The following is a 12,711-nucleotide window of genomic DNA, read 5'->3' as shown; positions in this document are numbered from 1 at the left end:
TTCCTAAAGTGTTAGAATTAGGATTTTAGGTAATGTGGACTTTGAAGTATTCTAGGCTATTCATCTTCAAATTATGTACTACCAACATCAGATTCCATTTTCGTTTTCTAAAATACATTTATTTAACTATCTTAATTGTGATAAAAATATTTTAGTAGTTTCCTAATATGCCAGGCACTGTGTCAAACTCTGTATTTGCATTATCTCATTTAATCCCAGCAACCTTATGAGGTAAGGCTATCATTATGCCCATCCTAAACAGGAGCTTAGAACAGTTGCTTTAAAACTTTTATTTACTGGAAAGAAACTCCACTTTAAAGAGCAGTTAGTTCTGTTACTTGAAAGAAATGGGTCTTCATGTTTCCAGGCCTGTGAGAGGTGAGAGTATGGATGTTCAGCAAAAACTCAAAGGACAAACAATTCAGCATAAACTCAAAAGACAAACAATTCAAGCACAGGCTCCGGTGAGAGTGGGTCAAGAGAGATTTCATAAACAAGATGACAGCAATAGTTTTCTGACATCGGGTGGCCCTTGTACAATTTAAGACAACACATACGGAGTTAATCAACACTTAAACCTCAAGCCCACCTCTTTGCCAGGAAGATCCCAGAAACTGGTTGTTTCTGACCAGAGATTACAGTGAACCCTAGGCTTACTCTCAGGAATGAGCAAAAAAAAAAAAAAAAAAAAAAACACCACAGAACTTTGGGAACAAATGTCCAACAACACACGTGCATGAAATGCAAAGTGATTTTTTTCCCTGTGTTGAAAAGAAGTTTCTCTAGGAGTTGATGGAAAAAATGTGAGTCTATACTTCAAGTAACTAGCCAGTTTTTGGATGGCTAGTTACCCTAATGGTAAAGTTTGCTATAATTATTGTGTCAGTAATAAAAATTTTAGTCTCAAAATACTTTTCTAAGTGTAATTGAGTAATCAATATTTAGGGTTTTATTTCTCTATAGTATCCTGAAACAAAACAGCCATGATTAGATTCAAACTGACAGCTGCATAAACATTTATATTTGTATGTTTTTGCGTCTTATTAGCATTAACTCAGTATAATAGCTAACTTTAATTGAGTGTAATTATCATGTTAGGTGGTTTAGATATATTATCCTTAAGAATCATAGCAATGCAAGTATCTCCATCCTACAGATACAGACACTGAGACTCAGTAAAGTTAAAGAACCTGACCAAGGACACCAAGCTATTGTGTAGTAAAACCAGAATCTGATACCCAGTCTTGACTACAATGCCTGTACTTTTCCTAGTGCACCATATGGTCTCTGAATAACATACAAGATGTATGTAGTGTGCCTGGCACTTAGTGGGAGCTCAACAAAAATTAATTTTATTGTCCCTTAAAATGATTCGACAAATACAAGCCTATATCCTTAACAGGATGAAAATAGGATGAAAGCGCTCTAAATAGGAACTGTCTTATCAATTCCCAATCATTCATGCAAACGAATCTCATTTGGAGAAGACCAAGTCAAACTTTCGCATTTAGGTAGCCAACTGAAATGCAAGTACTTCAAAATGTACCAAATCCTTCTTCTTCATTCTTAATAGACTTTAAAAAGTAATTTTATTCTAACCAATGAACTACCAACCAAGAGAGATACAGTTGCTCTTTTAATCTACAGTAAGATCTAAGAATCACAGCATTTTAGAACTGGATGGGATCTTAAGGGTTCATCTAGTTCACTTTTGCCTCTGCACACTCTGCCAATTTGGCTTCCACCTCCTACCTCTCTACTATCATCTGGCCAGTGAGTAATTTGTACAAGGTCACAAAGCTGCTGGAGGAAAAGAAGGCCCTAAAGGAACTCAGGAGATCTGAGTTCAGTCCTCTTTCCATTATTCCACCCAGCCTCTCAATGCTCTCTCTAGGCAGAGCCAAACCCAGGGATTTAAGAAAAACACAAAACCTTTAGCATTTAAATAAGCAGATTCATTTCTCCAGTGACTCCCTAAAAAGCTAATCCTATTAGCTAGCCTTTACTGAGAAGGATGATGTGTTAAAACTCTTTACAGTCATTATTTCATTTCATTCTCAAGTCAAACCTGTGGGAGTAGTTCTTAATTCTTTCCCTTTTGATTGATAGGGAACACAGACATAAAGACTTCAAGTAAGTTGCCCAAGGTCACAGGACTAGTTAGCAAGGGTGCCAGAATTTAAACAAGGTCTGACTTGGGCCCTAGCTCTCAACAATTGTGATATACTATTATGTGTCTCTTCCCTTTCCAGTTTTTTTTCTTTGTCCTTTGGGGCTTAGGATCATACACATGCTAAGACTACTTAATCACAAATAAGGAGAAGGTTTCTGGAAGAATCACTGAATAGGGGGATAAACGGTAACCCACAACACCTCCACAAATTGAAGACCTGCCTGGCACTACTTTTTCCCCCAAAGTCGAGGCCTCTGCTCTCCGCAGGCACAAAGCTCTTCTTTTTAATTTTTTTTTCAGTAACATTAATCACCTGTTTTGCCACTCCTTAACCTAAATCGGATCTTTCAAAGGCCAAGGAAAGCACTGATCCAGACAATCAGTTGGCACCCGAGACCCCCGGGGGCAGAGATGAGCCCCTGAAGTCGACAAAAGTTTCTTCCCAAAGTGCAATGAGGTTAACAGGGCACAGTAACACAATCTCGTACCTGAAACTAGGAGCCAGGGAGAGAAAAACGGAGAGAGGAGGGAAAAATCTGCTTTGGGCCTGAGGTTGTTAAACAGGAACAGAGTGAGGAAGGGATTTCCAGGCCGTCTTCCCTCCAGTCAGGGTCTCAAAGCTAGTGCCCACCGCCCAAGCGGCCCGGGCAAGGCACCCTCGTGGGACGCCGGGAAAAGGCGACGCAAAGAGCCCAAACAGTCCTTGAGTCGCCAGCCTCCGCACTCCGTTTGTCTTACCCTTTTCCACCAGACAGGCAAATTCTGGAGGATTTTCTCGCCCAACCCCCCACGCAGGGTGAAATCTCGGGAAGGAGAGGACCCTGCCTCCTTTGCTGGGGGCAGAAAGGGCACTCGTTTTACTTCGGAGCGAGGAGATGGGGCGGGGTGGGAGTGGGGGAGACAGCACTGAGGAAAATAGGACCCCCCCACACACACAACAAAAACTGGCCTTGGCAGGGGTTTGATGGGGCGCCTTGTAGTAGTGGCACTCACCCGGGTGAGACATGGGGATGACCTCATTGCGGGTCCCCGGGAAGTTAAAGATGACGGCTCCAGACGCCCCTCTTTCGTAAGCCAGATGGATCTTGTCTGCGAAGGTGCAGCCCCCGCCGCGCTGGATGAGGGCCAACCAAGAGACCTGCACGGTTCTCCCCCAGTCCCCCGGGACCGTGGGCACCGTGAAATTCGTGTGAGGGTTACAGGCGTTGAGCGCCCCCGGCCCGTCGGGCGGCACCAGGACCCCGGCCACAGGCTCGAGCGGCGAATCCTGGCCGTACACGCCCTCCTCGCTCAGCTCCCACACCGTGCGGTTCACTCCAGTGTGCGGATCCCGCCAGGACACGTTGAGGTAGGCAGTCCACACTGCCTCGGCTCCCCGGGAGCCGGGGGCGTGGGGGCTCAGAGCTAGCAGGAAGCACCACGCCAGCAGTCGGGAAAAGGCGCAGCCACGGCGGCACAAGACCCCGGCCCCGGGCGGCGGCCCCATGGCGCGCGCGCTCTGCGGTTCCCGAGGGCCCCTGGCACGCGCCCTCCCACTCTCGGCAGGACCCCGGCCGGGGCCCAGGTGCGCGCCAGGTGGGGAGGGAGCCGGGAGGTACTGGCGTGCGCGGGAGCGAGGTGGGAGCCGCGCGGCACGTAGCGTCGACCCAAGCGGTTGCGGCAGATGCAGCTCTTCGCAGCTCCAGTCCTCTCCGCTACTGCTACGGCCGCGTCGAGCTCTGGGGCTTTAGCGAGAAGCTCCGCCCAGACGACTGGGGGTAGAGGTGGCTGGGAGGGAGGAAAGGACACTGCGGGATCCGCCTCTTAAAAGGGTAATGTGATGGGCAGGCGTCAGAGTAGGCTCTGAGGCCGGCAGCCAGGTGTGTATCGCGTCGTGTTGTGCAAAATGGACAGGCCAGGGACTAGAGAATCTGCGACCATAACAAGCCCTCCGGTAGGATCCGGGTCCGTTTTGGATTGCAAGAAGGGGGTTTTCCTTCTGAACCTTTGCCTAGAGGCCGTTTCAGCCTTAAGGTGCCAGAATGTGAAAGTACTTCTAAAAGGCACAGATGCGAGGGATTGAGGGATCGGAGTTGGAGGCCGAGGGAATTTGGGGAAGGTGGGTGGTCCTGGGAGCAAGCTGTTTATTGATTCTCTATAGGTGGAGGGACAGAAAAAGCGCGTGGTTACTTTTTTTTTTTTTTAAACTTTTCTCCTTTCCAGCTCCAGACAAGCGTCATACCTGGGTATTTTCTTACGCTTACCTCATGCTGAATAGACTGCATCAGAAGCCCCTTCTGAACGTGATCTAACCCTCAGAACAGAATTACCGTTTCCATCCACCTCAAAGCTAAGCCTCATTTCTTCATCTGCTAGGAACCAGGTTTACCCAAATCTATACATCTGCACCATTCCTGACCTAAACTAAACAATCTTTCCCCATTTCCCACCAATTGAAAGAAGCCGGACTCACCTTAGTGATTCACTCACTGCACTCTGGCATTATGATTCCTCCTTACCTTAAGCGTACAAGTTGTATCTACCTTGTCAGTTATCACATTTAATAGGGTGCTCCAAGAATATGCATTGGATTAAACTGACTTAATACACCTGTTGTATGATGGTGATGAATGACTTTTGACCTTGCACTGTGCCTCAGTTCCCTCATCATCTGTAAAATGGGGATAATAAGATTACCTTCCTCATAAAGTTGTTCAGAGGATTAAATGAGTTCATGCATATAAAGCACTTAGAACAGTACTTAGCAGGGTGTAAAAAATATATCTGTTAAGTACCGTTATTATTAAACAGGGTCAAGGACCCCATACCTTGTGAATAATCTTAAAATTGTTGCTTTGAGATAATAACCAGAGAAAAATGATGTTCAGGATGTTTTAGCCACTTTTCCAGTTCAGAGAGATGTAATTCACTTTATCCAGCCCAGCATTTGTTTAATTCTTGATCAGTCACTCCTTGCAGTCCCTGGCCCAACATTTACTTAATCAATCTTATTCCAAAGGATTAAGCATGGGACATTTCTTCACTTGATACTCTTATGGCTTGAGAGAAACCTAGAGGAAAATTAGCACCGTAACTGAACAGCCCCTAGAATCCAAATAAATGGGCAACTTTGTGAAACATGAACCCTATATACTGAAAAAGACATTATGTTAGAGGTCAAGCCTGGTGTGCTAGGCCAATAGCATGGCACCCCCAGCTACTGATGATGTTAATCTCTAGGATAGAAATTACCTAAGGAAAAAGAAAAGGTAGGATGAATCATCTCTAGCAAATGGTACAATCCCAGAAATTGTCTGAATTTCTTGGCAAAGAACACTCAAAGTTCAATAAATACTGCCTACACGGCAATAAACTATATTTATTTTTTAAGATTTTATTTATTTATTCCTGAGAGACATAGAGAGGGAGACAGAAGCACAGACAGGAGAAGCGGGCTCTACCGGGATCATGCCCTGAGCCAAAGGCATAAAGACACTCAACCACTGAGCCACCCAGGTGTCCCTATATTGTACTTTAAAGAAACGCTGTATTTAAAATTACAGAGATCAGCAGCCCCGGTGACTCAGCAGTTTAGCGCTGCCTTTGGCCCAAGGCATGATCTGGGAGACCCAGGATCGAGTCCCATGTCAGGCTCCCTGCATGGAGCCTGCTTCTCCCTCTGCCTGTGTCTCTGCCTCTGTCTGTATATCTCATGAATAAATGAATAAAATCTTTTAAAAAATAAAAATAAATAAATAAATAAAATTACAGAGATCTGTTATAAGGCATCTACAAAAATGAAGTTCAGAGAGCTATTTGTTAGTATCCAATCTTCCATCAACTGTATGCCAGCCATGGGCTAAGCATTGGGGCAAAAAAAATCAAAGAAGTCATTAACTCTGCTGTCAAAAAATTCTTAAGTTAGCTTTGATGAGACAAGCAAACTGGTAATTGTGGTTTAAAGTGCTATATGTATATAGTGTAAATGCCATGACAGAGGTGTGCACAGGGCAGTAATGGGTAACAAAAAGAGGAACCTAACCCAGACTGGAAAGTAGGGGAAAGCTGCCCAGAGGAGGTTACACTTGTGCTGAGTTTGAGAGCGTTCACCTTCCTAGACTGAGAACAATACAGGGGAATGCACTGAGGCATGAAACTGACCAGCAAGTACTTGGGAGACAGCAAGTACTACAGGCTCTATAAACACAAAATGGTTGGAACCCGGAGTACAAGTACAAGACACAACGTTCTACAGGTACACAGAGGTCAGTTCTTGAGAGTCCTTTTGTGAAAGCTAGGGAGTTTGGACTTTATCCAAAAGCAAGGAGTAATACAATCAGGGTTTACCCATGGAGTAATATAATAAGATCTGTATTTGAGAGATCATTACGGCTTCTCTGTGGATAATAGATTGGAGGGGACAAGCCTAGAAGCAGGGAGCGCAGAGAGATTTTTTGGTAGTGCTCCAGGTGAGAGATGAAGGTAGCCCAGCTCAGACCCCAGGAAATGAAGAGAAGTGGACCGAAGGAAATGTATTTTAGAGGATGAAAGAAGAGGGAAGAGGAATTGTCCTGACGTTTTTGGCTTGAAAGACTGGACGGCATTTAATCAGGAGGAGGGTTTTATTTTATTTTTTTTTTTAATTTTTATTTATTTATGATAGTCACAGAGAGATAGAGAGAGAGGCAGAGACACAGGCAGAGGGAGAAGCAGGCTCTATGCACCGGGAGCCCGATGTGGGATTCGATCCCGGGTCTCCAGGATCGCGCCCTGGGCCAAAGGCAGGCGCTAAACCGCTGCGCCACCCAGGGATCCCCAGGAGGAGGGTTTTAAATGTGTAGAAGGGAGAGACAGAGAGATGAGCTCAGTGTAGACAAGTGGATTTTGAGGTGCCTATGCCATAACTATGTGGGCAGTCAGATTTTCTGATTACTGAACACCAAGTGCAAGCCATTGGAGAGGTGTAGGTATACAGAGGCCAAAAAGAAAAGTCCCTGCCCTCAATGAGTGTGCAGTTTAGTAGGAAAGTCAGAGAGGTAAACAGGCAATAGCAGTACAGTTTAATAAATGTTATGACTGAGAAAAACATGGGGTGCTATGGCAACATGGGTGTGGCTGAGTCTTTAAGAACAAATAGAGCTAACCAAGCAAAGAGAGTAAGGATATTCAGGCATAGGCAATGGTCTATTACATGAAAACACCAGGAGCATTCAGGGAACTAAAATTAATCAGTGAAGTATGGCTTGGGATGCAAGTTGCAGAGGGAGAGCCAGCGGAAGTGAAGCCGGTCAAGTAGGTTGTGGCAGAGCAGGAGGTATTTAGAAAATTGTGCTAAAGAGCATGGACACTGTACATTTGTGCATACATGCACACACAAAGTAAATATGGCAAAATGATAATTGTTGAAATTAGATGGTGGTTCTAATAGATGCTCACTGTACTATTTTTTTTAACTTGTCTCTGTATTTTAAGCGTTTCATAATGATGGGTTTTAAATTGTGAATTTGTATGGAAGTCAGTGGAGCAAATAAATGATTATTGTCAGACCTAGGCTTAAACAGAGGATCTGGGGCAGCCTGGATGGCTCAATGGTTTAGCGCTGCCTTCAGCCCAGGGTGTGATCCTGGGGGCCCCAGGATAGAGTCCTGCGCTGGACTCCCTGCTTGGAGCCTGCTTCTCCCTCTGTCAGTGTCTCTGCCTCTCTCTCTCTCTCTCTCTCTGGGTCTCTTGTGAATGAATGAATAAATAAATAAATAAATAAATAAATATTTTTTAAAAACAGAGGATCTGGATTGTATGAGGACAAGACAGGAGGAAGAGAGCCTAGTGAGGAAGCTAACCTCCACAGCACTATTCTGGAGGTCTAACTCAGTTGTGGAGATGGAGGTATCAGAATATCATGGCTTAAAGATATAAACCATTAAGATCATCCTATGAACTCCCCTTGCTATGAGTCTGTTCTCACCAAGCAACCTTATTATCATTTAGTGCCTCCTGTAAATATGCCTACAGGGAGATAATGCACTGATCAGTAAACACTAGTATCTGGTCCACTTGGAAGTTATGCTTCTCATTATAAATTAATCAGTTGGCATTCTGGCGTATGTATTGGTCTCTTGTGAATTTGGCGAAGTGTGAGTCAGTCCCCAGGAGCCCAGCCTCTGGTTATACTACCAATCAAATTTCAAATCCTACAAAGCTAGGAACCAGACTGCACATCATGACTGCATCAAAGTCCTTCCCCTTTGTGGGGACTTGTCTGAGTAACTCCATGGCTTTCTCCAATCATATCCCTCTGTCTTGCTGTGATTTCTTTTCAAACTGCAACAGAGCCTTGCTACGAAGAATGAGGTCTGTGGATCAGGAGCATCAGCAGCATCTGTAGGAAGCTCGTGAGAAATGAAGAATCTCCGGTCTCACCCCAGTCTTGCTGAGTCAGAACCCACATCTTAACAAGATCCCCAGGTGATCTGTATATGCACATAAGTTTGAGAAGCCCTGGGGCAGACTAGAGTATTCCTGGTTGCTAGCCAGCACTACTACCTCTGCTTGAACACTCCCAGTGTCAGAGTTTAGCACCTCACGGGGCACTGCATCCTGAGAGGTACTACACTTTTTAAATTTTTAAAAATTATATATATATATATGTTATATATTACATATATTATAGCTATATAATATATGTAATTATATAATAAATATGTATTTATTTGAGATAGCAGTGGGGCGGGGCAGAGGGAGAGAGAGAGAGAAAAGCAGACCCCCCCATCCCCCACTGAGCAGGCAGCTCGATGCAGGGCTCCATCTCAGGACCCACAGAGATCACCACCCCAGCCGAAGGCAGACACTTAGCTGACTATGCCACCCTAGTGCCCCAGTACTATACTTTTCTTGTTGGAAAGTTGGTGTAAATGTAGTTTGATTTTGCTTCATTCCTTCCCCTTCCTCGCACCCAGCTCTTGGAAGCCCAGGTCCCTATGCTACTTGTGGCTGTACTGCTACCCCACCAGGACCTTTGCTTTGACCAGTTTCCCTGTACCAGACCTCACCTTACTCCTATATATATTCCTTATACCCTCAAACCAAATGTACTAGCGCTAGATGTATTCCCTTGGGGGCCCTATTGTCCCTAAGGCTAATAACAGCTACTGTTCATTGAGCATTTACTCTGTACTTTACATGCATCATCTAATTGAATTCTCACAATTATCCATTAGCATCCCCATTTTCAGAAGAGGAAACTGTCTCAGAGAATTCGCAACCTGCCTAAGGTCATGTAACTAGTAACAGAATCAGGATTCCAATGGGGTTCTGACTCTAAGTATTCATAGCTGATAATGACTTAGTATCTTCCCTCTGGAGAGTGGCATTCACATTTTAACATCGCCTTATACCAAAGGAAGTTCAAGTGAAATGTTTCTTTTATGCATTTCAGGCACTGTAACTGGTGAGGGAGACACACTTGGGCCAGGAGCCTTTTGGAATTCCTCAAATCCTACCACAGAGGCTAACCCTGCCAAAAATTTGTCTCAGCAGTACTTGAAATGAAAGCTGCCCTAAGCGGTACACTATCTAGTAATGAACTAATAAGCAGAGCAGCATCCTGCAAAAGCAACAGCAGGACACCACTGTGGCTGATTAAGTTTCTGATCACACTGAGTTTCTGCAGAGGTGCAAAGACGGATGATAAGTGTTCAGCCTTTAACGTGTCCACAAGAAATGAGACATCACATCTGGCTTCTCACCATTAGATAAATGGCAAAGTGCCATCGACAAATAGTGTCCTGGCATCTAAGCAGTGTTGTGGCTATCCAGCTCAACAACATAGGTGTAGAGAATGCATATAGAAGGGATGGCGACAAACTTCTGCTCTAGGCAGCTGTTCTATGGATAGCAAGAAGAAAATGGGGGCCTAGAGAGAGCCAGCAGCCAAACAAAACAAAAAACCCAAAACATGATGGTGCAGCATGCTTTAAAAATAACATAATTTCCAAGTGCAGGTAAATCTGCATCAGCTTAGGTAGATATATGGCTATTAGAAAACGGGATCTTGGGATCCCTGGGTGGCGCAGCGGTTTGGCGCTTGTCTTTGGCCCAGGGCGCGATCCTGGAGACCCGGGATCGAGTCCCACGTCGGGCTCCCGGTGCATGGAGCCTGCTTCTCCCTCTGCCTGTGTCTCTGCCTCTCTCTCTCTCTCTGTGACTGTCATAAATAAATAAAAAATTGAAAAAAATACTACCACTCTTCCAAACCACAATTATTAAAAAAAAAAAAAAAAAAGAAAACGGGATCTTTTTTAAACCAAGTTTTCATGCACAAAGAAAAGACAGAATTTCAGAGAGAGGTTTTCCAACAGTGGGTCTGCTATATCTGAAGCAGTCTTCTCATATCCATAAGATTAATAGCTACCAGCAAGAACCTACTATAGGCCAGGTACTGTCTACTTTTGAGATGAGTATTATATGCTACATCTTACAGAAGAAGTGACTGAGGCCCAGGTTAAGTAGCTTGCTGAGGTCACCCATGGTAACCAAATGACAGAATTGGAATTTGACCCCACGTCTTAGTACAAAGCTACACTGTTCTCATTACACCACTTTCCACTCAATCCAACAGTGCCTTCAAAAGCAGAGGTAGGAAGGCAACATATTTATTGAGAACCTACTATGTGCCAGACACTTTACATGCCTAAATTATATCATCTGATTCTTATAACAGGTTATACAATCCCATTATAATTCTAATTATTATAATTCCATTTTTTTTCAGATGAGGAAGATGAGGCTCAGAAAGTTAAAGTATCTTGCCAGAGGTCACACAGCCAGCATGTAGCAGAGCTGGAATTTGTACTGAGAGTATAACTCCAAATTCTATGCCATTTTCGCTTGCTGTACTACCTCTCCACATACATCGTAAGGAGGTTATTACAGGGTGGAAAGATGGGTATTTTTATAGTCACATCCAGTGACATACTTTAATATACTAAGAAGCCCCTCACCAGAGTGCTGTGATCTCCTGCTGCACAGCCCCCAGATTCCTAAGCAGAGATTATGAAAGTACATTTAGTCAGGTGCTTCATCATTATTTAAAAATGCCTACTGCTTCAGTTGAGCACACTCGTATACATGGGTGTGTGGAGAGGAGTGGCTGAACATGTGTCACGTGCAGAAAGGATGTTTTACGTCCACTAAAACTGGTGCAGAAAGAATTATACTGATGGAGGACAATGCAGAAAATTTGTGCTCAATTGTGTCGACTTGCTTGCTGCTGGGCAACCAGATTAGCTATCTTGAGTTTGGAGAGATGATTGAGGGGATCCCGGATTGCTAAAGAGAAACAAAGGTGGAGAAGGGCCCAAGATATGGGGAGCAGGAATGGGTCAGTGCTGGGTGAGTGGGGGAAATGACGGACACAAGTGGTTTTTACCCTCCACTACAGGTATCAGGACAACCTAGTTGGGAAACTCATCTGGTCTAGGGAAGTCCCCTCTCTTTCCTTTTCAGGTTTCTAGTAAGACGAAGATTTTAAAAGAATTAAATCTATGACCACAAGACACATATATGCTATTGAAAAAAAGGAAAACAATTACTCAGGGGGTGGGGTTTGGGAATGGGAGAGAAGAATGTTTTTTAATGAATTTGCTCTACAGATAAGAACATACATTTGAGGTTTACTTCCAACCCATTCCTGCTACTTAGTAGACTCGATTGACAGAACTCACCCATTCTAGCCTCAGTTGTTATTTTTAATATTGCCATTGACTGGTTATATGACACTGAGGAAGTTTCTCTTTCTTCTTGCTCAATGATAAAACAGGGAGCACCTGGGTGGCTGAGTGGTTGAGTGTCTGCCTTTGGCGCAGGTCATGATCCCTGGGTCCTGGGCTCGAATCCTGTATCTGGCTCCCTGCAGGGAGCCTGCTTCTCCTTCTGCCTATGTCTCTGCCTCTCTCTGTGTGTTTCTCATGGATAAATAAAATCTTTAAAAAATAAAACAGGGATAATAATAATGCATTCTTTTATGCATTTCAGGCACTGAGATATTTTATATATAAAATTATATAGCTATATTTTGAGCCATGTAAGGTTTCCCTCAGATCAAAGCCTAACAAATTGGGTGGTATACCTCAAGAAGTACCTGTGATCTTGCCACTGCCTAGGATGAATGACAGAAGGGAGTAGGCCTCACAGACGAAGATAGGATCCATTAGCTAAATTAGGGAGGAGGGGACTTCTTAAAAATGTACTGGGCAGTGAGGTTTTTTTTTTAAACCTATAGACAGAATGGGATTCATTTTTAATAGAAACACAATTTGATCATTCCCAGGAGAATTGGGGTTTCTGAAAAGCAATTTAAGAACACCCTACTTATATTCTATCACAATCACCTACTGAGGCGAAGGCTTGCCTTTTAAGAAGCTTTAGTGGGCCTGAGCTTGGGCAAAGGCAGCTTTGTATTCTGAGGTGCAAAGTCACAAATTCACAGCTGCCAACTATATGCGTTAGGATTAGCCACAGCTGGACAGGGCTCAAATATGATCAATAACATGTAGTAAACC

The 12,711-nt window shown here is 44.0% G+C and overlaps 1 protein-coding gene across 2 annotated transcripts in view; it reads right to left on the bottom strand.

Moving 5' to 3' along the window:
• Positions 1-12,711, bottom strand: part of RNF128 (ring finger protein 128) — a 111,065-nt gene that overhangs the window by 59,931 nt on the left and 38,423 nt on the right. The window contains exon 1 of one of the 2 annotated variants that reach the window (XM_041741658.1): positions 3,167-3,897. The exons of the other annotated variant lie outside the window; for it this stretch is intronic. Coding sequence (XP_041597592.1) covers positions 3,167-3,659 — 493 coding nt within the window. The 5' untranslated portion in view covers positions 3,660-3,897. Of the gene's footprint in view, positions 1-3,166; positions 3,898-12,711 lie in introns of those variants that run through there. 2 annotated transcript variants of the gene reach the window in all.

The sequence above is a fragment of the Vulpes lagopus genome, chromosome X (assembly GCF_018345385.1).
Source record: "Vulpes lagopus strain Blue_001 chromosome X, ASM1834538v1, whole genome shotgun sequence".
In the NCBI taxonomy this organism is placed as follows: Eukaryota; Metazoa; Chordata; class Mammalia; order Carnivora; family Canidae; genus Vulpes; species Vulpes lagopus.
The sequence above is the reverse complement of the archived record's forward strand: the minus strand, read 5'-3'. Positions and strand labels throughout refer to the sequence as shown.